Source organism: Strix aluco, chromosome 14, assembly GCF_031877795.1.
Source record: "Strix aluco isolate bStrAlu1 chromosome 14, bStrAlu1.hap1, whole genome shotgun sequence".
Classification (NCBI taxonomy): Eukaryota; Metazoa; Chordata; class Aves; order Strigiformes; family Strigidae; genus Strix; species Strix aluco.
The window spans coordinates 11,093,583-11,119,285 of record NC_133944.1 but is presented as its reverse complement, the minus strand read 5'-3'; the positions used below and the strand labels follow the sequence as shown (position 1 = coordinate 11,119,285).

Here is a 25,703-nt window from a genome sequence, read left to right as displayed (position 1 = left end):
CCCGGCAGTTCTCGCGAGATCACCTCCCCTCCCGGCATCCATTTCGCGGCTGGAGCGAGGGGGGGCGGCTCTGAGGGAAGATGAAGGCGGCGGCCATGTTGGGAGCTTCAGGGTGCTTTTGGTGAGGGGTGTGTTGAGGGAGTCTGCGCACGGAGAGCCGTCGCTGGGGGATCGGCGCAAGGTCGGGCTCGAAGCGGGAGGAGTAGAGCGCCTACTACGACTCGGAGTCCGGCTTGTTTAGTTGCTTGTGCCTGATTTCAGGCGCGCTCGGCAGGGGAGGAGGGGGGGGTGTCCCTGACCGAGGAGCCAGCACCATGAGCGGGGGGACGCCCTACATCGGCAGCAAGATCAGCCTTATCTCCAAGGCCGAGATCCGCTATGAAGGGATCCTGTACACCATCGACACCGAAAACTCCACTGTGGCGCTGGCCAAGGGTAAGGACCTGGCGGCCCAAAAACGCCTCGGGGCGGGGGGGGGGCAGGGGAGTGGGACCGCGATGCGTGCGGCGGCGTAGGAACCGTTGGGGGCCCGTCGGGGATCGAGCAAGAACCTGAGACCGCGGCAGAGTCGTCCGTGGCGTTGTGGCGATGAGGGGACCCGGGCTGCGAGGGGGAGGCCTACAGCCTACGAGGGCCCAGCAGTAGCGGCGAGGGGGCTTGGCGGAGCTTTGGTAAGAGCCCGCGTACTTTCTGCCGGAGGCGCGTCCTCCCGCCATCCTCCCCGACGGAGCGTCTGCGGCGGGGCTGTGGCGACCCGCGACGCTTCACGGCGGAGGTGGAAGTGAGAGGGGGGTTGAGAGAGCGGCGGCGCGACAGCGCTGCGGAGGCCCCTGCTCCCGCCGCTCGGGCTGCCCCCCCGGCCCCGGGAGGGGTGTGGAAAGCTGAGAGCGGCCGCAGGGGGACCGTCGTGAAAAGGAGCTAGGAACGTTACCTAGTTAGGGGCTGCTCCGAGGAGCCCTGAATACAGCGACAGTATGGAGCCCTTAGCAGTGGAAGTGGTCCAGAGTTAGTGCGTAAAAGGGAGTAGGAGGGGGAGGCTGGTTTTCTTTGCATCGTAAGAATTCTAGACCTACAGGGTACAGGGCCGTGTATGACTGAACTCTTGTGCATCCCGGGGTAGGAGACAACTCGGGTCTAAAGGGGATCCTGCGAGTGCTAGGTTTTCAACAAAGAAGGCTGATCGTGAGCTCTTCATTTCGGAGGTAGCTGTATGGCACTGTAGAAGTAGAAAGTGAGTACAAACACTGACGTGAGAATGTATTGTCCAGAGAATATATGTGTGTGTATGTATAAGAAGGTGAGGAGAATGTTTACTAAGAAGAGAGTCAGAGGCTGGGGAGTAAAAAAGAGGATCTTTGAAACCGGTCATCTAAAGGACTTGACTGTTTCTTGCGCATAATACACTCTCAACACAAGTATATTAGCCGTGGCAGTGAATGTGTAATCTTCAGGTAGAACGGAAAGTCAGAATTCTTAATAACTTCTTTATAATAGATTCTGCAAAACTCAGTGGTATTTTGCTTTACACTTCTTGACTCTATAATCTTGCTAAATAATCTGAATGCATATATAAAAGCAGAGAGTTTGTCTAGCCATTAGGTAAGGGGAGAAACTGCTTCTTGTGCAAATTAAATATTTGGGACTGAGAGGTTTCCGAACCTCAATTCCTGTTTGATACGATAGGCTTAGCATTCTAGCACAATGACAATCTGTTGTGTTTTACATAGTTCATGTGTATAATAGTTGGTCTGTGGAGTTGATACATGTAGCAGTTTTTGCTTTCATCTCACACTGGCCTTTGTGGTAATTCTTGTTTGTGTGCCTTGTCACTTTCAGGCCACCTTCTTGCCTCCGTCCCACTCCCCCACAATTATTATTTAAGAAATAGATTGCTTTGTTTTGTAAATTCTTATGTGTATGCTTTGACACACCTTATAGTAGATTTGGTCCCAGGCTGTGCAGTTTGTTTGTTTATGGGGCATTTAGTTTTCCTGATGTTATTTTACTTATTTCTAAAGTTGCCTTGAGGTTAAATTACCTTGCTGGAATTGCATTATCTGTTTAAAAAGGACAGCTAGTATTTGCTTAGATGAGAAAAAGATGAACACTGTGATTAAAAACAAATTTTAGAAATTCCAGTTGCACGCCGTGATTGTTAAGGTTTGTACAAAAGCACTTATAAGAATCCCATCCTTCAGGAGCTTGTAATAGTCATGCCCCACATTAGACAGATTTAGTGCTGACCAAGCCAATTTTGTGTGACTTCTCAAGAGTGGTTAAGTCATGTTATGGCATATCTGCCAAAGTGTACGTATTTAAGATAGATCAAACTACAGTTACAAATTTAATTACTCTCTTTCCATAGCTCTCATTAGAAATGTAAATCTAAACCATTAAATTTGCTTTAATAAAACTTGGCTGAGTTAGCTGAAGAATATGTGTTTTGTAATATAGTGTCATGATTCGGAAGAGAATAAACCAGTATTTCTAGGCCACCTGGAACCAAAAGTCTTTAGATTAATTTGGAGCTGATAACCATATTAGATCGTAAAGCAGTTCGCTGTGCTTATGAACAAAATGCTCTAGAGTATTCAAGTTCCTGAATAAATGAAGGCTTAGGTCATGTGAATGTGATATGACAGCATATATGTAAGGTGACAAGCATGGTTAATTATGGTCAGGTCTGTATGTGAAAGAACCAGATCTTCCTTCTGAACTATCTGTATCTGTAAATATGTTGATCAGGTAATAGTTATCTCTTCTTGCTGTGGTGAGTCCAGAAGTGAAACCAGAACTGTTTACTGTGGATCTTTACCACAAATGTCAATTTTTTTGCCAGAAGGAGATAAAACCCAAAAAAAAGACTCAATGCTTTCAGTTGCTCTGCTATGTAGCTGGCTTCATGTGCCTGTTACCTGCGTTGAGCGCAGGGTGGCTTATCATTATTAATTTCTTAACTGAAATCACTGAAAGTGTGACAAAAACTGCAAGAGTAGAGGTAGAATATGTTCTTGAATAACTACAGATTTGCTGGACAGTATGACTTCCATGGGCTAAAGTAAAGTCTGAGATTAATCTCATGAAGTTGTACATATGGAATGCTTTCATTTGTCTTGTATCATCTGGGATTTAGACAGAAATAAGATTTTTGGGTTGCTAGCAGGATACTGATTGTAGTCTTCAGTTACCGAGGGGCAATCTCCTGTAGTTCTCTAATCAGCATTTTATTTACAAATCTGTGATGCTTTCACTAGCAAAAGTTGTGGCCTCTGTCTCATGAGTTAGAGGAAGGTAGCAACTCTTTAAATATTGAGCATAACATTTTTATTCTAAGCTGGAGTCTGATAAGGGAAAGTGATGCATCCTTAAAGTGTATTGTTATTTAAATAACAGGGAAAACTCCCATCTATATCAGATTGCAAATTTTAAGCAAGCTATACAAGTATTTGAGGTTTTTTATATAATTATTGGTGCCTGTGTTTTCTTTGGACTGCCGGCTTTCAGAGCTGGTGTTTGGAACCAAAACCCATCCACTCTACTTTAACTTGAAACGTGAAAATAAATTTGGAATGTCTTCTAGTTCATACTTAATTTTTTAAACGTCATTGAGTCCAACCAATTTAAGAATAGAGTGTTTGCAAGCCATGGTTAGGAGTAAAATTTTCTTGCTGTAAAATGATTGCTGCCCTACCTGGGGCAGTTACAATCATGACAGATTGTGCCTGATCTTACATGTTGTGGCATTAAAAACTAGATGTGATCTTTCATGCTAGTAATACATAATGTCTTTCTATTTCAAGGCACTGATTTAGAGAGATTTTTAATCTAGGTAAGCTGTCTAAAAACAACCATATTGAGTCAGAAAAGGCTTTGCTCCCAGCCAGCGGTAGGGAATCCTTAGGCATGTGAGTACAAGAAACAGAAAATAATATCTGTCGCTGTCATAATGAGAATTCCATTTGGAACCATTGTAATTAATAGATAATAATGAAATAGCTTTCAGTAATTTAAGGAGTAGTTAAACTCCTGGCATTACTGGCATTTTCAACCAGCCGTGATAGTGTTTTCCATAGTCCAATGACAGATGAAAGAGAAAACTTCCTTTTCTTTTAGACTGTTAAACAATATTAATGGAGTGAAAGTCTTGGAAACAGACAGAAGAAAGTTAAATTCTTGTGAAGACTTGAGTATTTCTGATAGGTTGGGGTGGAAGCAGGGAAGGGAAGGGTTAAATTTTTATCAAGGTTTTATGCAGTTATTTTTTAGTCAGTTAAGTGACATGTTCCCTCCATGTCTTGAGGTTTAGCATGTGTGCCAAACCAACCCTGTGCATAGTGTGTCACAGCAGAAAAATTTCTCTTGTCAAAGCCCACTCCTGGCTGTATCCCTCGTATCTATCTCCCTGTTACCTCACCCCCCCCTACGAGTAAGATACAGACTGGATTAATTGTTCTGAACGTAGGAGCCCACCACAAGCTGGCTGCTTCACATTAATACTTTTCCTGTAATGTGGTGTGCAGGCATCTAAACATGTTTACAGGGAAAGGGGTTGTGATCTTTTGAAGAAAGTTGGCAATTGACATTACTTGTTGAGGTAGTGGTGGTCTCATTTCAGTCGTCCCACTTCTGATGGGTGCCTTAAGAGTGGGGAAAGACTGGTTTCTGTGTACATATGCTACCCATGAAGTAAGGCTGATAAGACTGTGTCAGTGCTGCATACAGAGACTGTGCTACCTATTTGCAACAGCTCATATTATATGGGAACAGTCGTCTTTTGCTAGTAGAATATATAGCTTGGCTTCTGATTAACACAGTATTTTCCTGTGTTAATCAACAGGTAATCATTTCTGTTAACTGATAGGGAAAGTTACAGTGTTTTCCTTGGATACTATAGTAGTATAGTAATATACATTAAACTATAGTATAGTAGTAACATTGAAGTTGGTCAAAATCTGTACAGAAATTTGCTCACAGCACTTTAATATGAAATTGGTGGAACTACTTGTGCATAAAGTTACATACATGAATGCTGTTAGGTTCAACAGTGTTAATTTCTTTCTAGCTAGTTACTTGTGTGTATTTGCACTGACAAAAAATAAGTTTCCTTTTAACATGTGATGGTTGTCTTTTTTGTTTGCAAGTCCCTAAGCCAGTTTAGATCATTAAAAAAAAAAACCCCAAACACCAGCAAACTTAAATTGACATGAAAGATAATGTAATCCCATAATACTTAATCTTACCATGTGCTTATTTTCATTTCCTCTCACTCTTCAGTATTTTGCTATATGTGAACCACTGCACCCTGTTCTGGAGGAAGGATGTAGTCTGATGAAATACCCCAAGAGACAGACCTGGATAGAGCTCTAAGACTGCGGCTGCTCCAATACCTTGTGGTTTTGATACTTTGGCAACTTAGTATTTCTGATTATGCAAAAATATGGTAAAAGCTATTTCTTTCTAAAATATACTGGCCACATGAATATTAAGACTTTTTACTTCAGTGAGCTCAGATTATGTTAAATCCTAATCCAAGCTAGGAAAGAAGAAACTGTAAAGATAACTATTCCTTTGCAAAATATTAAAAGTAACGTTGAACTTTTTATTTTATACTACGATCTGCAGGACCTAGTTGGGATAGACACTGCAAGAACATCCTGTAGCCCTTATCCTAAACTGCTTTCTTAGATAATACAACAGTGTGGGTTGGAAGGGACCTTAAAGATCATCTAGTCCCAACCCCCCCACCATGGGCAGGGACACCTTCCACTAGACCAGGTTGCTCAAAGCCCCGTCCAACCTGGCCTTGAACACTGCCAGGGAGGGGGCAGCCACAGCTTCTCTGGGCAACCTGTGCCAGTGTCTCACCACCCTCATAGTAAAGGTTTCTTCCTTAGATCTAATCTAAATCTACCCTCTTTCAGTTTAAAACCGTTACCACTTGTCCTATCCTTACATTCCCTGATAAAGGGTCCTTTCTCACCTTTCCTGTAGCCCCCTTTAAGTACTGGGAGGCCGCTCTAAGGTCTCCCTGGAGCCTTCTCTTCTCCAGGCTGAACACCCCCAACTCTCTCAGCCTGTCCTCGCAGGGGAGGTGCTCCAGCCCCCTGATCAACTTCGTGGCCTCCTCTGGACCCGCTCGAGCAGGTCCATGTCCTTCTTCTGTTGGGGGCCCCAGAGCTGGACACAGCACTGCAGGGGGGGTCTCACGAGAGCGAAGTAGAGGGGGAGAATCCTCTCCCTCGACCTGCTGGCCACATTTCTCTTGGTGCAGCCCAGGACACGGTTGGCTTTCTGGGCTGTGAGCGCACACTGATGGCCCACAGTCAGTTTTCCATCCTCTCATACCCCAAAGTCCTTCTCCTTAGGGCTGCTCTCAATCCACTCCTTGCCCAGCCTGTATTTGTGCTTGGGATTGCCCCGACCATGTGCAGGACCTTGCACTTGGCCTTGTTGAACTCTATGAGGTTTGCACAGGCCCACCGCTCAATCACCACAAATGCATTTCTGGTTCCTTGCTTCAGAAGGAAATTAGACTTGGGGGTTGTTATTTTCATTGCTGTGGGGTGAGAGGGAAGGGTTGAACCCCAAATCAGAGGAGTTTGCTTACCCCTTCCCAGCAGAGCTAATCTTCATTGGTCAAAATTATCTTATGTTTTGCAGAAAGTTGCACTAAAACTGGTTTAGTTTGGGGCAGGGGACAGGTAGAGAAAAAAACCCCAAAACTCTTAGTAGCAACTCTTGATGTGTTTTATTGCAAAACCATTGATGACCAATGCAACTAGATCAGTGTCTTGATCTAGTTGCATTGACAGCTGAATCTCTTAAAGGTCAGTTCTAATTTTTGGTATTGAAAATACTTCTTTTCAATGTCTTTGTAATTTTACGATGGGGAGAAGGACAAATTCTTTTTGACATACAGTAAAATCCCTTTACCTCTTTTGACATTTCATTAGGTGAAGGTTAGGTTGTTCACTTTTTTTTGATTGGTTCAGAATGGAGAAAGGTAATTGCCAGGTGTTAAAACTGTTTCTGTATGTGTCGTGATGGTGGTATTAATAGTAAAATACTTATGCAGCATAACTCTGACTTAACAGAAGTACTTTAAAAGCAGATTTCTTCCATAGTCCATCAGATTTTTATTTCTATATAGAGGTGAGATGTAATCCTCTAGTTTACTACCTTTTTTTTGTGGTGTTGCTTCTGCTGACTTCACTTTAGCTAGAAAGTAAAATATTTCAGTAACTTACTGATCACACTCTGGCCATTTTTGTGCACCTTTGTAGACAAAATGACTACTAGAGCAACCATTTCTGTGTGGGATAGAGAGAACCAATACAAAACCAGCTTTAGTTTTACTTACGAAGACAACAGGTCAAATGATGGAATGAAGAGCCAAGTTAATTTATTAGTTATTTAATAGAGTATACGATGGCCAGAAAGTAAAGGTGGATCCTCACTCAAGACAGTGAAATAGAAAAACCTGATGAGTATAAAGCAACAGAATGAGCTACAGTAATGCACATGACCAATTGATAATGTTATTAAGCTATTGTGTATTACTTAGAGTTAATTTCTGCAGACTCTTCAGCTTCAGATATTTTTTTTTCTATAGAGGAAGAAGAGAAGACAGATTTATAACAAAGATTGAAATTCACTTAACAGTATATGCCTTTTTACAGTGCTTAAATTTTATAGTACTACTCAGAGCAGACTTTCAGATGCACAGAAATAGAAAAGTTGATAAAATTCAGCTCACTAGACGACAGAAGTATGAACAAAATGGTTGTAACCACTTAATGTTATTTTTCATTGTGGTGTGGAGTTGATCTCTTTACCTCTGTTATGCTTCTCAAAAATATTTGTAATACTTGACTGATAAGCTCTGTTTATGCTGTATTAGAAGAAGCAACAATGATGGAAGGTGGTTGGTGCAGCCTGATAAATGACTCAGTATCACTTTATACAGCTCTGCAGGAAACTGCTTTTCTTGACTGATGGTTTTATGGCTGCAAATAAGTGCCTAATGTCTTCAAATTGTTGATACATCTGAAAATGGAGGGAAAACTTATTTTGGTAACTTAAAGCAAAATATGTATGTTTTCTCAGCATAACCTGTAGTACCTTAGAAAGCAAACAAAAATGTCTTAAAAACCTAGAGCAAAGGCAGTCGTGAGGGATTGTTAAAGCTGCTGCAAGTTGATGTTCAGCAGAATGTGATTGTCATGATTTTTTTTTCTTCTCTGGTTTCAAGTCATTGTTTAATTTTTGCTTACAACATTCTAGCTCCTGGAGATTTATCTCGTCTGATTGTTTGTTTGTTTCACTTTATATTCACCTAGGATTGGCAGTCTTGAGGTGAGGAAAAGTCTGAGAGGGTAGTGAAAGTAAAGTGATGCTGTCCATATACAGTGGTGGTGATAATATGTAGTGCAGAGGGAAAAGCAGGATAAGCTTCATCACTGTGCAGTCTGAAAACTGTTGGAATTCAGCTAAGTACGTACAAATAAATTTAATGTCTTGGTATGTTGCAGACTATGCTGGCCTACTTAGGAAGATAGTTATGCCCCAGTGAGTTTACTTAATGTGCCAGAGATCATATGACCCTTGCACCAGCAAGAAGAATGCATTTTGCTTAGTGAGATTTGTATATACGTACCATGGAATTCCTGATTCTTATTTAAATCTTGATTCGGACCTTGAATCTATTGAGAAATGCTTTGTCTTTGGTAATTTTTAATATTCTAGTTTCTAGTAGTATTAGCACTTTTTCTCCTGATTTGCAAGTGCAGAATACAAAGTATGTAAACTCATGTAGTCCTTCATTCACAGGAGTGACTTAGCAGCCTCATTGGTGTTCCTGTTGCTGTTAATGTCCATAAGTGTTAACTTAGCAAAAAACCTGCTTTGCTGCTTTCCCTTATCCTCGCAAAACAGTCAAAATATTCAACATGTGAGTGATAGCATAAGTGATCTCTCAGTAAGGAATAGGTGTTTTTCTGCTTTAAGTGAAATTTGTAAGATCAAATTACTTGTTTATGTCTGAGAGGTTGGTAATGGCAAGAATATGCTGCCTATTTAATAAGTTTTTTTTCTCAACAAAATTTTATTCTTTTTATTTAAAGCTGTTGTTCTCTCCAGTATATTTGTAACCTTTCTGTGGAATACAGGATGTTTTTATTTTTCTCCCCCTTCCCAATTTTTCAGTTCGCTCCTTTGGTACAGAAGATAGACCAACTGATAGACCTATACCACCTCGTGATGAAGTCTTTGAGTATATTATATTCCGTGGCAGTGACATTAAAGACCTAACTGTCTGTGAGCCACCAAAGCCTCAGTGTTCTTTGCCACAGGACCCTGCTATTGTTCAGGTAAGTCAAAACATATTTTTAGATGTTTGTTGCTGAAGATACTATCTAGTAGCTTTAAGTGTTCTCTAGCTGAGTGCTTAAAAAGTAAAATGTTCGTTGCTGTAAAGTTCATAACCCAATGTAAAAAATCTCTGGAAAGATTTTCCTCTTTTGAATTATGTCTTTAGCTGTGAAAAATGAAAGTTGAAATCTAGCTCTAGCACAATGCACTGGGTACCAAAGCTGCCGGTTTTCCAAAAACAACTAATGACTCTCGGTAGACCTTGATGCCTTTTTGAAAGGTACTTGGCTTAAGAGGGACATGGATGCAAGACTTCTTGGAAAGATCAGACTTGGTGTAATTCAAATGGAGTAGATGCTGAAACCTCTTCCAAATACTTAGTGGTGTTTTTTGTTTGGTTTTCTTCTGGATTTTAATGTTCAACCTTTTTTTTTTTTTTTTTCTGACTGTGACTTTAAATGTGTTTCATCTAACTGTTGTTTTTTTTTTAAAAAGCTTCATTAATAAAGGGTAGTTATTTGAAAAGGGAATACTTGGTTACTGAAGGGAAAGCAACTTATACCTTGAAGACTCTTCAGGGTTAATTAATCTGTTATTTCATAGTAGATGGACTGACAGAGGTGGTTATTTTTGATCTCTGAAATTTGTTGACTTGTTAATTGTGCTTGTGGAGTGTCTTAAAATCATCCGTGAGAGCAAGATGGAAGTTCTTGGTTCAAGTGGAACTTGATAATTCCATCTACGTGATTATGTTCCTAGTTAACTATTCCATGAGATAAATTCTTGAAACTTCCCTACAAAGTGCCCTTGCCATCCTCTTAGGTCTTTTGCTAAATTTGGTGCAACTCTGTCAGTGGTAGTTGAGAGCTGTGAAATTGTGTTACTTCAAACCCCAATAATAATAGTAGCCTCACCCTCCTCCAGTATGTTTGGGTCTTTGATTGTTTGTGCAGTTTTTGAAACTTCAGGGAAAAAGGTATGACATTTTCAAAGTTTTCAACCAAAGCTTATACACGTGTTTGATGGAAGAGTCCAGTATCTAAGGTTCTAGGGAAAAGATTGCAAAATTTTATGGTACTGTTTTTACAAGTTTGTAGTATTGGAAGGATAAAAGTGCTTTCTAAACTACATACGTACTTGTGAAAATGTTTTCTGCTAACTGTTGTTTATTTTGAGTTTTCATGCAGAGTGATATGTGTAACTCATTATTTTTGTGATGTCTTTGCTTCTGTGTTAAAGCAGTTAAATTCTTCATATTAAAAGAAGCAACCTTATGAATGTTAAGGTCTTGTATATGTATTAGCCATAGTGGTGGTGTTAGGGTAAATTTAAGAAATATTTTTAGAATTTCTGCATTTCTTGCCTTGCAGAAGTATTTCATACTTTTTATGTAAATATGAGTTCCTGCAAGCATGTTTTGTCTTTAGTCTTCACTAGGATCTTCGACTGCATCTTCATTCCAGTCTGTGGGATCCTATGGTCCTTTTGGCAGAATGCCTGCATACAGTCAGTTTAGTCCAAGCCCACTGGTGGGACAGCAGTTTGGTGCTGTTGGAGTTGGTATGTTCATTTTTATTATTCGGTGTTTTTCCATAAGTGAAAGTGCATAAACAGTAATCAGTGCTTATAATTCCTTATCCTAAGGGCAGATCCAAAGTTTTCAATCTCTATCAGTCCCACAGTTGAGTTCAAAAGTAGAGTTTTTCACAGTCTTTGCAGCTCAAATCAAAGCAATTATGATTGAGAACTAAACACCCTATCTCAGAGGGACGAGTGGGGAAAGGTTCCCATATTCATGAATTCATTCTATTTTGTATATATTCATTACGTTCATCATGTATTCATTATATTTCACAAGTGGCGGAGGCAGGTCCTCCACAAAAGCCCCATAGCTGTGCTGTCAACATCTGGTATCCCGGTTGACCAGGTGGTGTGTATGCCTTAACCAAAGGTTTGGATTATTCAGCGATCCATGTGCCAGCACAGTCCTCCAGCTGTTTATGAGACGTTAGCTTACCATGAAGTACGTGCTTGAAGTATTTGTGAGCTTCATGGGGTAGTTGCTCCTTTGTACTGCAGATGTTCTCTGAGGCTCGCCAACCAACTTTCCTTCCTCCCTTGAAATTTTTTTCACCTTATACTTCTTTTTATGGAGGAACTTACACTGTTGTAACTGTTATGGTGACAGTGTTACTCCTAGTACTGAAAATGTTTGTCATGTGAGAGGAAGGCTGTAGAATTCGCTATAACTTGATACCAGTTAATAAGACGTGGCGGTCATATTTCTTTTAAAAGATATTAAGTGGAAATCTATGCCAATAACGTTTATTATTCAGTGAGATGCTGTCATGACTATGCTGTGTTAATACTTGCGATACTAAAGTTAGCACTGCTGTTCTACTAGTTTTTTTAGATAAAAAGCATTGAAGATATTACAGTCTTACTGTATTACTACAAATACGTACATTAAACTTAAAGTGTATGGGAAGGGCAGACTCGTGCATTTTAGAATAACTGTCTAATATGGCTTCACTAATCATTTAGTGCTAATTTAAAAAAAATACAGAAGAAAGTCTAAACTAAGTTTTACAACTATATTATTTCTTTCAAAGCAGGAGGTTCTTTAACATCTTTTGGAACAGACTCTTCAGCCAGTGCTAGCATGTCCCAAAGCACTGCAGTTGGTTCTGCATTTACAACAGATGCAAGATCACTAAAAACACAGATGTCTCAAGGTAAATCTTTTTGAATAACTCTTTGATCTTTTTTGACAAATCATGCCCCTGTGATTGAGGTGGTTGCCAGAAATAATAACCGAACAGCTGAATTCTGTCATGAAAACACTTGGTATTAAAACCAGAAAGCACTGAGAGGCTTTGTACTTGCTCTTTAAATGTGTTTTCCTACATCTTGACATGCTGCATAGGTAACTGGTACCAAAACATTTTTTGTGATACTTAAAGCATCTGTATTGAGGAGCAGGATTTGTTTCAGTTGAATAATGTTAGCAAATAGGTGCATGTGGAAATTCAATATCTAGTTTTATTGATAGCATGACAAAACTCAAGATAGTTCATGCTGATTGAATAGTGAAGTCCTTCAGCCCACAATTTTTAAATGTTTATTCCTAACAGTATTGTTTTGTTAATGTTTATTTACATAAATAATATTAACAGCAGACCTGATTGCCTGTAGGTAGTGACATGACAGTTAAGTCAGATTAATAGTAATAGAAACTATATGGGTACTTCATGTAATATTGGAAGAAGAAAGTAAAAGCAAAAGGGAAATTCTTGATGCTTTATGAGTGGCGAAGAAAAAAGAAACTAAATGTTGAGCACCTTTGCCCGCACTTTTCATGCCAATGTGTTAAGATTGCTCCTCAAAATCCAAAAGACTTTTCCTGCTCTTCCACTCTTCATTGCTGTGAGTAAAAGTCTGTGCTAAGATATATTCCTAATGCTATTTTTAAGTGTATGCAGTTGTGTTAAAAGGCGAAACACTTCAGGTTTTTTCCTAAATTCTGGCTGGGATTTGTATACTGATTAGGACTGCTTTCTAGGATTAGTTGAGTGGATTAGCAAAAATAAGTGCTCCTTTGTTGCATTAATTGAATGGGGGGAAGAAAGTGTGCTGAGCATTTACTGTTTCTCTGTTGAAAGAGTAGCTTGGTTTTCTGTAGGTGAAGTTCAAACCTGTATGATTCTTGGACGTAATATATGACACATGCTCCAGATGAACGTACATTCTGCCACAAAATTTCCTGTGGGGCACCAACAAGTTTTTTTTTTTTCTGTGTGTGTTTGCTTTTAAAAGTATTTGTCATCTATGTAGATTGGAAGTGTGGTGTGGTTGGTTGTTTTTTTTTCGTGGCTTCTTTGTTGGTTTTTTTCTTCTTCTGTTTAGTTTTTTAGTGGGATATGATGATGTTCTTTTTCTTCACTTACTGGGACTTGAGCCTTACTCTAATTTCTTAGTAGATTTACCTATATGGTGTCATAAACTTGTCTGGCCGGATCAAATGTCTCCATTCTAAACATGCTTCTGGCTCCAGTCACTCATGCTGCACATTGAAATGTATGAACAGCACTTTGTGGGGAAGCTTTCATAGCTCCTTCATCTGCATTATGCCTGGCACTGGCCATCACTGTTCATTTATTTCGTGGTGATCATACAACAGTGTGTGCTAGATGAAATGGAATTTCAGTGTCATAACTGTATCTCTGCCTTTGGGAGCAGTTACTTTTCACTTGGCTTTCCAGGGAGGCAGAAAGAGTATTTTTACCTCCAGTCAAAAAATTTCATTCCACAGTTAAATGCACATCATTGATGGGTTGGTAGGGATTAATTGTCCTACCCATTTTTTTCTTTTAGACTGGGGGAAGGGAAATTGCTAAATATCCTTCATTCTGGATTAGTGGATCTGAGGGTGCAGAAATATTTATTTCTTCTTTGGACACAGCTGTCTTGACTGGTAAGGCAGATAAACCTGTCAGTCTAGATTGGTTGAGACCAGTAACTCAGATTTGTAGATGAGAAATAACTCTGGGTTTTGGTTTTCTTTTGTCTCTTTCCCAGGTCGTTCAAGCCCTCAGATGGATCATTTGAGAAGGAGCCCCACCATGGAACAAGCAGTACAAACAGCTTCAGCCCACTTGCCTACTCCAGCACCGGTTGGGAGGAGAAGTCCTGTACCAGCCAGACCTTTGGTGTCTGCTAGCCAAAAATCGTTAGAGAATCAAGAGCACAGGAGAGGTAGCTTTGGATAATTTTCATACGGCTTATTTTCTTCCATACACATACGAAGTGCTCTTTTTAAGGGTAATGTGTAGGAATTTTCCTGCTGTCCATTACTGGTAGACTGGCCAGCAGACACCTGGATTATATATATTCCTTTTTAAAGTCAAGCATATATTCTAAATTTTTTTTTCTTTTATGAGTTAAACTTGTGGTTTATAGGTTTGAATTTTTTTGAAATCTGAACTATATAACTATATACAAAAATATGATCAAAAATACCTAATTGGATAAACAAATCATTTTTTTATTTCCAACTTTAGCTGAAGCACACAAGGTTTCAAGATCAGAAAATGAACTCAGAAATGAAAACAAACGACAAATTGGTAAATCTTGTTTTGAGAAATAGCTATCATTGTTTTCAGACTTCATTAAGTTTTTTAAAAGTCTGCTAAAATACAGCATTGTCTGTAGTTTGCAAAGTGCTAGGACTTTGTTTCTAATGTCCAGAAATCTTGCAGTTCAGATTACAGTAATAAAGAATTTACGTATTTAGAATGCTTTCACACAGTTGTTTCTAGTGGGTAACAATAACTTTGCATTGGGTCAGAATAATACAACCAGGAAAAGTCAACTTTAAAGAGAAAAATCTCTTCTGGTTGCTCTATGTTAAGCAATTTGAATACAAATGCAAAGCCAACCAGTGTTCATGGATTTATAAACACAATAGCATGAAATAAAACCTCCTACCTTTCTACAAAAATACTTGACTGAAAAGCCACTAACATTTTAACTCTTCGTCTGAAAGCTTTTAATGGCTTCTAGAAAATCTTTTAGTACCCAAGTTTAGTACTATTATGCTTTCTGTGTCACTGCTGTAATTAAGTGAATTTACAAATTACAAGCTGCTCTGACAGGACTTTTAACAACAGAAGTGCAGGAAGAGGATGAAGTCCTAACCTGTTACCTCAGGAATTAAAAAAACAAAACAAAAAACCCCACCCAGAAAAACAACCACCCCCATCACCCTCAAAGGAAAAACAATCCAAAAACAAAACCAAACAAAATTTTCCTCTTTTTAGTTCCAGGTGGACCTTCAGCACGGAGAGGCCGTGGAGGCCACAGAGGGGGCCGAGGAAGATTTGGTATTAGGAGGGATGGTCCAATGAAGTTTGAGAAGGACTTTGACTTTGAAAGTGCAAATGCACAATTCAACAAGGAGGAAATTGATAGGGAATTTCATAATAAACTTAAACTAAAAGGTAAACCAATTTTTGCTGTAGATTTGAGCGTGAAAAAAATGTGTCTTGCTGTTTTAATTCTGCCTTGGAGAACAATTTTTAAAAGGCATATCCTACTAAGTCTTGTTTGCAGTCATTAAAAAAAAAAAATCAATGAACAAGTAATCTGGGATCATCTGTTTAATTAAAAACTTCAGTCAGTGTTTGAGTTTTGAAGGAATTTTAGCTAGCAAATACCATGTTCTAACAAATCTTTTGGTTAAAAGTGCAGATTACTTGGGCAGAAGTTCCAATAGCGTGAGTTTACTTTTGAGTTCTGGAGAAGATGCAATTATTAATAGACCAAAAGCAATCACAACACCATGAGTTTGGGATCAGAAAGTTCTGATCTGGAGGATGCACAAGAGTTTCAGTATATTAAAGTTTCTGGCACTTCTTTGCTTTTACCCTTTTCCAAAGAAACAGAGGAGTAGTTGGAATCCATACTGCCAACGCTTCTGTTTTGCTTTCTAGCAGGTTTTAATTACCTCATTCTCTTGTGACCAGCCACCTGTTCATTACACTGCTGCTACTATTTCTGGACAAAATTGTTACAGGTTAAAATAGGGAGTTCCCCATTTTCAGTAAATGATTGGCTAAAGGCTGGGAACAAAAGGTGGGAATAAATGGTCAGATTTCAGTGTAGAGAAAAAACCATTAGTCAAGTCCTGTAGGATTTGTTCTCTGGTGCTTGCCTCTTTCTGGATCATTTTTAAATGAGTTGACAGTTTGCTGTTGATACTAATTTTTTCAGCATAATAAAGAGGAAAGGGAAAGCTAACCATAAAGAGCTATAGAAATATGTTATGAGACAGAGTGGTAATCTTTGTGTGTGTGTTGTGGAAGGGTTGAGCTGGTTATCTGAAATTTATGCACAGCATCATGAGATTTAAGCTGTAAGCATTTAGGAATGAGACTTTAAGATCATAACAGCCAGTTGTGTTGAACAACTATCAGCCTTCCTTTTTCAGTAGCAGTCAAAACAGTAAGTTGAACTTCAGGCATTATTAGGAAAGAAATATAAAGTCAGTTCATGGCATAGTATCTTGAATGCTGTCCCTGTGTCTCAAAGGAGATAACAGCAAAGCCTGAAGACAAAGGAGAAGGGCAGCAGGGATGAGCAAAAACATGGAATGGCTTTTATGAGGAATGACTGGGTGAGGCTTTTAAGTCTGGAAAGGAGGGTAGCTAGGAGGTTATAAATAGATGGCTATTGAATCCTCTACCACAGTTTTTTTTCTTAATTAAACTCACAGAGAATATAGAGGATATCAAACCTCCAGACAGCAGCAGCAACAAAGCATCCTAATTTGTACATAAAATTATTTTACTTCTACAATAAATTTTGGAGGGGTTTCTTATTTTTGAGCATTCAGTATGGTTTGTGTCTGTTTGGGAATAAGTTAACAGTGCTGTTTTGTTTAGAATGATGGCCTGGAAGGCTTCTGTTTACTTCTATTTTCCAGAAGATAAACTTGAGAAACCAGAGAAGCCTGTAAATGGAGAAGACAAAGGTGACTCAGGTGTTGATACCCAAAATAGCGAAGGGAATGCGGATGAGGAAGATCCACTTGGACCCAACTGCTACTATGACAAAACCAAATCCTTCTTTGATAACATCTCCTGTGATGACAATAGGTATGGCCTGCAAGGGGGAGCATGTTAGTCTGCTTAATGCATGTTTATGTCATAAGGCAGTGTCAGCACTACTCGTTACAATCAACTCTGAATCGAAAGTGAGTAAAGCTTACTTTTCAGTGGGCAAAAATAAAACAGGAATGTGAAGCACAAAATGTCTTTGGGGGCAAGTGCAATATGTTAATAGGAAGACATTTTGAAATGTTGTTTTAGAACCATGCCTCCAGAACTTCATGTACATGCTCTAGAATCGCCTTTCCAGATTTAGTAAAGTGGGGTTTTTGTTTTGTTTTGCTACTAAATTACCACTTCAGTTAGATCAGTTATGACTGTGCTTTGGTAATGGTTTCTAAGTAGATTGCATAACTGTCTTGGACAGCAGTGTTGTTTGAATGGGAAGATAGCATTTCAGGAAAATTAAAGCTTATTTTTTGCCGTTGCCTTTTTATTAAACAAGATTATGTGAATTGCTGACCTATTTTGAATTACAGCGGGGGTGGCGGGATTGTTTTGTTGTACTGAGCTAGATAAAATAACATCTATAACTGCAAACTCTTACTTTCTGTTTTAAATTGCAGACAGCTTTTATTTTATTATATGATGCTGTGTGCAGAGGATATAGACTGTGTCCTTCTATATGGGAAACTTACAGCATTATTAGTATATAATTAATGATACTGTAACATAGCCCTTTTCGTTGAGTTAAATAAATCGTGGCAGACACCTAGATTCTTGCAGAAGGGATAATGTGGAGATTTACAATGTGATTAATGTATCGTTTTTCATGTAATGGGCTTTCTGGTGATTCTAAGCAAGTCAGGCAATCTTCCTTCTTAAGTGTGTGTTTAAAACAATCCTTGTTCCTTTTGTGTGGCAGAGAACGGCGACCCACCTGGGCTGAGGAAAGAAGATTAAATGCCGAGACCTTTGGAATACCACTGCGTCCCAATCGCGGCCGTGGAGGGTACAGAGGCAGAGGGGGGATTGGCTTCCGAGGTGGAAGAGGACGAGGAGGTGGAAGAGGTGGCTTCACTGCCCCCCGAGGATTTCGTGGTGGATTCAGAGGAGGTCGTGGAGGCAGGGAGTTTGCTGACTTTGAATATAGGGTAAAATATATTTAATCTTACTATGAAAATCCATCAATGCTGTAATTTTAGTTACATGGCATTGTTCTACTATCAACAGCAGCCAAAACTAAAAGCTGACTTTCTTCACATGCCCTAAATATTTGGTCTGTAGCTGGAATTGGGGGGGTGGGGGCAAGGAAGAAAAAAGTAACCTTTCTGCAGATTTAATAAATGTGTTGGAAATTTGAATTGCAAGCGTTTTTCTGAGCAATATTGTAAAGTGTAAAGATTGAGAGGGAGTAATTTAACTTGCTTCTAGTGCATAACAAACTCTTAAATTCTTCGTGAGTGAGTTGGCACAAAGCCTATAGGCTTCTAAGATCCTATATAACCCCTAAAATAGAGTAATTGAAGTTACTGAAGCATAGCGGTGACCCTTTGCAAAAAGCAAGATAAAAAAAATTTGAGTTCTATAAGGACTTGTTACACACTTTTTTTTTTTAACTATAACTTTACATAATTATATTCAATAGCTGTTGGGAAATCTAAGGCAGGATTGACTTTTTTCAGCAAGTCATTCAGTAAAAAGGAACCGTGGGAGATAAGGCATGAAAGCTTCAAAGGAAATTTTTTCCTTTGTCCATTCTATAGAGAAAGTGTTTTTAAAAGATTAAAATAAGTACTACTACTTTAGTTAAATATGAATGAAGCTTAAAGTCCATTTAAGCATTATGCACAAGCCGGTATGTAAGTCTGGTAACTGAAGTAACCTGATGCACAAACATGCTTTCATAATCACATAAGCATAGAAATAGTCATTTGTTCTGCAAGAGCGATGATGGCTAAAATGCAGAATTTTCCTTTACAGTATAGTTATGCAATTTGTTGCTTTTGCAACACTATGAAGACATCCATTTCTCTGTTTCCTATTGAAGATCTTAACTCTTCTTGCTACCAGTCATTCAAAGGAAGGGCAAAGTTAGTTGCCAGCCCCAGCTTGTGAAGTGAGGTATTCTGTGCTGATGGCATGTTAGTGCACTTCCTTTTTCTTGGGAACAGTGTAAATTCTCCTCTTTATGAAAGCTCATTGATCATACAGATTATGTAAATCGGCAGAGCTCGGTTGCTTGCAAAACAAAAATCTTCTAATAATGTCAGTGCAAGCCATTTTTCTTGGCATTAAGCGTGTACATTCACCTTGAACATTAGCTTGTTAAGGAACAGCAATAATACTGGCATACTGTTTAGAATCGGTAACAAATGCAATTAACCAGACTGGTGCGCCTAAATGTAGGCTTTTACTATTCTGACAGAGACAGAAGAATTTTTTTCTGGTAGTTTACTGCATGAGCAGTTAGAGTTTTGCAATGCAAAATGTTTGTTTTCTGTTTTAAGGTGTAAATATTTTTAATTTAAAAATAAAAAGGGGGTAGGAGCCTTTTTTTCATCACAGATTTCTGGCTGTTCCTCAGTTATTCCTTCATTAGTTTGCAACAGTTAGTCCTGTGATTTAAAGAAATTTTTGGTAGCTGAGCATGAACTGAGATGAGGGCTTGAAGATCAAAGACTTGAATTTTTGAATGAAAGGATTTCACAGCCTTCCAGATAAGTAGGGGCTGGTGTAAAGACCAAGGATTTGTGCCATGCATCTAGTCCAAGTGAGGAGCTGCTTCCGCGTGTGCCAGACGGAGGCCGTCTGGACCAGATGCGACCCCGATCACCCAGGGAGGGCTCCTTGCCTGTTGTAGAAGATGGAAAGTAGCCATCCCAGTGCGTCTTCTCCCAGCACTGCTACCCAGACGAATTTGTGATTCTTGTTTTGCAAATTAATTGTAACATTCTACTGTTGTTCCCTCTAGAAAGACAACAAAGTTGCTGCATAGTCTACAAGACCGCTGAAACCGGGTGAACGTCTCGATCTTCTTGATCCAGAGAATTAGTTTCAATCTCTGCAAAGAATGAAGTTAATTTGCTGTATACTTGTCACCAGCACTGGGATTTAACTATTTAATTTCAAAGGGGTGTAATGCAGTTACTTTTGAAAAATGGCCATCTTTGAAAACAGTGAGCATTAGATATATTTGAGACAGAAGGATAAGTAATTTCTTATGTATAGTTAATTATAAAGCAGTACTTCGATGGAGTTTAAGTATTTTTTCATCACTGAAAGGATTTTTCTTATTACTAAACTGTATTTGATAATTGCTTCAAGTTGTAAGGACAATTGTATGCAGAAGGCCGTCGATACTGTGAGTGTTTTGATCCACTGAAGGTTGTTTTTTGGAAATCCTGTAATATCCCTTTTGAGATAGTTGTACTTTTATCAACTAGGGTGCTGGACAGTAGAAAACTTGCTTTGTCAGTCCAATATGTACACACAGTAAATACTGTTTCTTAGGCAAAGGAAACTTTTTATATAGTTGTAAAATTCCATTATATCCCATTGCCAAAGAAACATTACAAACTTTGTATAGCTGTATAAAAAGCAACTAATTTTTTAAAGAATAAACATTTTTAAGTCGGCAAACATGCTGTGTTATTGCAAAAGTTGATATGCTGAAGAACACTGAATTAGTTGGGTTTTTTTCTTTAGCAGCTTTTCAGGCTTAAATGTTTGATTTTTATATTTGGACTATAATGAAGATTTGAAAATGTTCTTCCATTACATGAAACTGGATATACTTTTCACTTCTCTTGCAAGAATTTGATTTTGTAGTTTCTGGCATATCACAGGATTTGACCAAATTAAGGAGGTATTTTCAAATAAGGAGAAAAGAAATTTTCGTATGTCAAAATTTGCAATTAATTTTACTTAGTGAGAAATATTAACTTTTTTTAATGATGGACCAGGCACACGAGTTTGATTCTCCTGGAATGCCTGGGACAAAAGTATGTCTCCATTTGTCAATTCTTGAAATGTTAACTTTGTTGTAATACCTGTAGACATAACCAGTTTAAGGAATTCTTAGTGTTTGAAGTTGTTTGCATTTTGATAGACCATAGCTTGGAGACATTAAGACTCTGGTTCTAAGACCGTGAAGTCACAAATGACATAGTATGGACTTTTTGCCAATTCTGAATGACTAGTTACAACTTTTTGATATGCTGAAAACAAAATCTGGTCATTTGTGTCTGTGTATGTATATGAAGGCCACAGGAATAAAGGGATCCAAAGATTAAAACATTTTGATCTAATTTGCTGACTTTTCTTTTTTTACTTTATCTTCAAAATGTTCAGTGGTGATAAAGATGTGGAAAACTGCACTGTTGGAAAATTGGAATATATAAAAGTGGTTGATAGAATCTTAATTTTATAACTTTTGTATAGCACTACAAGGAAGTATTTTGTAATTGGTTTCCTTCTTAAGGTCAAGTATTTGGCAACCGTAGAAGTTAGATAATATTGTTTAGTAATGTTTTTTGCATGTTAACAACACAATGCCTTTTGGGATCCACAAATCATGATTCTGAACAACTGTTGAGGCTTTTGACCGTAGAGGCAAGTGCTGTACTGTTGCAATAACTCTGTATACTGTAAGAGTGTCCCAGGCTTATTTAAACCCGATGAATTGTAAATACCGACGCCCCGCGCTGCCAGGGCATGAATTTCAGTCTTTTTCCCCCAGGAGGGGGTGACGAGGTGGGGCGCTCTGTGCCCGGGAAGCAGCAGCGGGGCGTACCTTCAGTGTACCTTGCTCCACGGAAGAGTGAGGGTTTCTCTCTTCTTTCTTTTTTTTTTTTTTTTTTTTTTTTTTTTTTTTTTTAATTTTAAACCAGAATAAACCGTTCAATAAAATCAGTCTTCTGGAGGTTATTTCTACTCGGGGCGGGGGGCTGGTTTGGGCTGGCCGGGCCGGTTCCTCCCCGCTCCGGGCGGGCTCTGCGGTTCCGGTGCCAGGCCCCCGGCGGGCGCGGGGGCCCTGCGGGGCCCAGTCCCCGCGCGCGGGAGGGCCCCGCCCGCCCCGCTGGGCACGCGCGGCCGGTCACGGGGCTGAGGCGGGCGCGAGCCGCCGCTGGGGGCCTGCGGAGGGCGGGGCCGGCGGTTCCCGTCAGCCCTTGCGCGGGGCGGCGGCGCAGCCATGTCGGTGGCGTTCGTGCCCGAGCGGCTGCGCGGGAAGGCGGAGGTGAACCAGGAGACGCTGCAGCGGGTGAGCGCGGGCCTGAGGGCGGGGGGCGGCACGGCCCTGCCGGCTCGGCTGAGGTGGAGCCGGCCCTGCCCGCCGCGGCCGTGGCGGGGGGCGGTAGCGGCTGGCGGCGGGCGTGAGGCGGGCGGTGACGGCGCGCTCCTGTGCCCTAGTTGCTGGAGGAGAACGACCAGCTGATCCGGTGCATCGTGGAGTACCAGAGCAAGGGCCGGGCCACCGACTGCGTGCAGTAAGTGAGCCCCCGCGGGCGCGGGGGCCGGGGCGCGGCGCGCAGGCGGGCTCTGACCGCTGCCTGGGCTGGCGCTGCCTCCGCCGGGCCGGCCCGGAACGCCGAGAGCCTCCAAGGCCCCGGAACCCTGACGAGAGCGAAGCGCGGCTGCGGTCCCCGGAGCTTTCCTGCCGTTACGAAGAAAATGCGGTTGTACTTCCAAAGAGGCTTCCCAAAAATTGGTTTCACAGATCCGTAAAGCAAAAATGCCACTGTATAGAATAAATCCGCTGCCTGCTCCTTTTTGTCAGGGTTTTTGTTCTGTGCAAATATGACAACCAGCTCTGCTGGGCAGGCATCTCTTTCACCCCCACTGTGTGTAAAACACCGAGTGGTATTTACAGAAGAGCGAGGGTGGTCGGCCTGTGGCTCGGCAGCAGTTCAGCTCTTAAACTTGAGGACCTGAATGACAGAGAGGGTGACAGCGGCTGCCGAGCTGGCTCTGTGCTCAGACCAGCCCAACAGTGGAACTTTGTCATTGCCCCTGGGCTGCTTTACTGCGGTTTTACATCTTTTTTTTCAATGATGTTGATCATACAAAGATCTTACGTGCATGTTTACTATCATCAGATAGTTTGGTAGCACATACTTGGTTACAGGGTGTGGTTCAGTGCAGTGTACTGGGCTTGTTAGAACAAGGACAGGGTATGGAGGGGTTTTTCTGATTTACACTTATTATTTTCATAGTTTGCTCTCTTTTTGCCTAACAGCAAATACTGATCCGACTACTCAAGTGCAGGTAGTTTGCTAGAAAACAACACATTTCCCACATACTATGTTTCTTCCTCTCATAGGTACCAGCATATCCTGCATCGAAACCTCATTTATTTAGCTACAATTGCTGATGCGACGCCACCCAGCTCGCAGAAGACTGTAGACTGACTGCACACACCTGGACACGAGCAGTGATGCTTTGAGAATCTGTAGAAATACTTAGCTTAGAGTCCCACTTTGAGAGCTGAGAAGGTGTGGTCTTGACAGGCAGGTAAAAAGTCATCTGTACTTTATGTTAAAAACATGAATGTAGTTTTTGATGTAATCTTAGGCTGGCTTTTTCCTCATTGCTGTAAACATGACTTAAGGGTTATAATTACCACGTTCCCTTTTTCCCTCTGAAAAACTCCATGTAGTAGACTTCTGAAAATAGCCTGGTTGTCAGGACAGCACTACCAGAGATGCCGTTGGAGGACTCCTGTGGTCTCATTGAAGCAGAGACTGTTTCATGACACAGTTGTGTAACAACAGGGTTAACATTTAGCTAGGGAACTTCTCTCTACCTCTGACATGACAAAGTCACTCATATGTTGCCATATATATAAGCAGTAGAGTGGTTTGTATCTTGTGTCATAAGAATTGTGCTTAATAAACTAAAGATGTTCTTTGTAAATTATAGTATATTCTGGATTAATGTAACATGTTAACAAACGAGCAGCTCTGGTTTAGTGAAATAGAAATGTTAGCTCTTCTAGGAAAGACAGGACTGTTGCATAACTTAGAGCAATTAAGTGCAGGGGAGAAACTGAGCCTTGATTTCCGTGAGAGAAGGCTGTATGTTTGCCCCAGTTGTGTCAAGACTTTTCTTTGCTTGAAACGCTCTGTACTGCAGGCTTTGTAAACAAGTAAATTCTTGCATAATCAAAATGGATTCATGCGCTTCCTGGGTATTGGTCAGCATTGATGGGCAGCTGCGTGCTTAGGTATCTTGCCCAGAAAGAGCCCGGCTCACTTGCACACCTCAGATAGTGCATTTAAGCTACACTACCAGCCCTGAGAACTGTTCTGGCAGGAGGATGGGGGATGACACAACATGTGTTAATCTTTGCTCATTACCATCAAAATTATTTACTCTGTAATTGCTGAAAATTGAAGTAACACGGTTTTGGAACTGTTCAGCTGCAGTCCTAGTTCAAAGACAGATCGAAGGCAGTTCCTGGGTGGAGGGCTTCAGTGCACTCTACTTGAAAAAGCAGCCTTAGAGATGCTTCAAATAGTACAATGCATAAAGTTCATTTTTATATGATGAGTCAGTAAGTAGGCAGTTGACAATTTTCAAACTGTTAAATAATCCCATGTTAATGAAATAAGATCTCTGTTTACAAACCAAAGTTACAGTTTAAGGTGCTGCTCATTTTCAGCAAGGTGCATATTTTAAACAGGTATGACCTATTAAATGTATATCTTTAATAAAGCAAATAGTTTACTTTTACAGAAGCTTTAAAATACAAAATGTACAGTTCCAGTTCAGAAGCATTAGCTATTCACAAGAAGCACTGCAATAAGGGTAAGTTAACTAAGCACCAAACCCTTGCACTTGGCAGTGTAAGTGAAGTTTAATGGCAAGACTCATTTGCCAAGTGCAACAATTCTCAAAATTACCAGTGTTCAGAACAATCGGAAGCAAAGGACAGAGTAGCACCTACGTCATCAAAATGCAGACAAACTTTCTTTGTTTTCGCAATTCACTTATGTAGGTCCAGAAACTTGCCAGCATTTGTAATTATGAATAAACTGCAAAAACTATAGCAAGAATTTTGGCACTTGTTAGAAAAAGTTCAAAATTAAGTGTTCTCATTATCTTCCATTTTGGTCTTAGTATGAATAACCAGTAAGTACAACCAAATTTAGGATTTAATATTAGATCTAAATGACAAGATTTAGGAAACTCAGAACCATTCATCAAGTTAAATAACCACTAACATTTTCAGCAGAGGGTTTTCAAAATTATAGTAGTACAGACCATTAACAATTCACAGACAGAAGCCACACTGATTGTGCAAAGCACATTACTGTAAAAAGTCTATGTACAGCAAACAAATCTTTGTAAACATGGTAAGTATGAAGTTTCAGAAAACATGGTGACAATATCATAAATACAGGCAACATTGGCATCCTCAAACAGCACAAAAGGTAACAATCTGGGCCTGCAAATATAGCCCGTCACCATACAAACAAAAAGGTGGATGGGTTTGAAATACCCAAATGTTTAATAGTTTTAGTGTTGTGTATACTTTATATATATAATGTATTTATTTTTTGGTATCTTTAGATATAGATGTACTTAGTTTGTAAAAACAAAAACAAATGTGCTTTATCTTCATTGAAAAATTATATAGTTAGAACTAATAACCCATTTTACTAGTAGTTAACATATTAGAATGATATGACTTAAGAAAAATACAAAAATAAGATTAATACTGTC

At 39.9% G+C, this 25,703-nt stretch overlaps 2 protein-coding genes across 5 annotated transcripts; both read left to right on the top strand.

Annotated features, from left to right (window-relative positions):
- Nucleotides 1-90: 90 nt before the first annotated feature.
- Nucleotides 91-24,149, top strand: LSM14A (LSM14A mRNA processing body assembly factor). 4 transcript variants are annotated; one of them, XM_074839541.1, is made up of 12 exons: nucleotides 91-435; nucleotides 5,275-5,440; nucleotides 9,205-9,368; nucleotides 10,797-10,929; nucleotides 11,982-12,104; nucleotides 13,948-14,124; nucleotides 14,430-14,492; nucleotides 15,189-15,368; nucleotides 16,853-17,024; nucleotides 17,902-18,130; nucleotides 19,951-22,239; nucleotides 23,299-24,149. In XM_074839541.1, the coding sequence occupies exons 2-11, from the start codon at nucleotides 5,428-5,430 to the stop codon at nucleotides 19,972-19,974; spliced, it is 1,278 nt and encodes a 425-aa protein (XP_074695642.1). In that variant the 5' UTR covers nucleotides 91-435; nucleotides 5,275-5,427; the 3' UTR covers nucleotides 19,975-22,239; nucleotides 23,299-24,149. The 4 variants fall into 4 exon arrangements, with proteins under 4 accessions (XP_074695642.1, XP_074695641.1, XP_074695640.1 ...); XM_074839539.1 differs by lacking the exon at nucleotides 5,275-5,440 and having other exon boundaries at nucleotides 92-435; nucleotides 11,985-12,104; XM_074839538.1 differs by lacking the exon at nucleotides 5,275-5,440 and having other exon boundaries at nucleotides 93-435.
- SS18L2 (SS18 like 2) lies at nucleotides 22,128-24,149 on the top strand. The gene is made up of 3 exons (XM_074839542.1): nucleotides 22,128-22,239; nucleotides 22,389-22,465; nucleotides 23,299-24,149. The coding sequence occupies exons 1-3, from the start codon at nucleotides 22,171-22,173 to the stop codon at nucleotides 23,384-23,386; spliced, it is 234 nt and encodes a 77-aa protein (XP_074695643.1). The 5' UTR covers nucleotides 22,128-22,170; the 3' UTR covers nucleotides 23,387-24,149.
- Nucleotides 24,150-25,703: the final 1,554 nt, after the last annotated feature.

Excerpts from the sequence above, each read along its gene's own strand:
- LSM14A (XM_074839538.1), top strand. The coding sequence starts at position 315 with ATGAGCGGGGGGACGCCCTACATCGGCAGCAAGATCAGCCTTATCTCC. Across the intron at positions 10,930-11,981 it reads GTTTGGTGCTGTTGGAGTTG|CAGGAGGTTCTTTAACATCT; the intron begins GTATGTTCATTT and ends TTTCTTTCAAAG. Across the intron at positions 18,131-19,950 it reads TTGCTGACTTTGAATATAGG|AAAGACAACAAAGTTGCTGC; the intron begins GTAAAATATATT and ends TGTTCCCTCTAG.
- SS18L2 (XM_074839542.1), top strand. The coding sequence starts at position 22,171 with ATGTCGGTGGCGTTCGTGCCCGAGCGGCTGCGCGGGAAGGCGGAGGTG. Across the intron at positions 22,240-22,388 it reads ACCAGGAGACGCTGCAGCGG|TTGCTGGAGGAGAACGACCA; the intron begins GTGAGCGCGGGC and ends CCTGTGCCCTAG. Across the intron at positions 22,466-23,298 it reads CGGGCCACCGACTGCGTGCA|GTACCAGCATATCCTGCATC; the intron begins GTAAGTGAGCCC and ends TTCCTCTCATAG.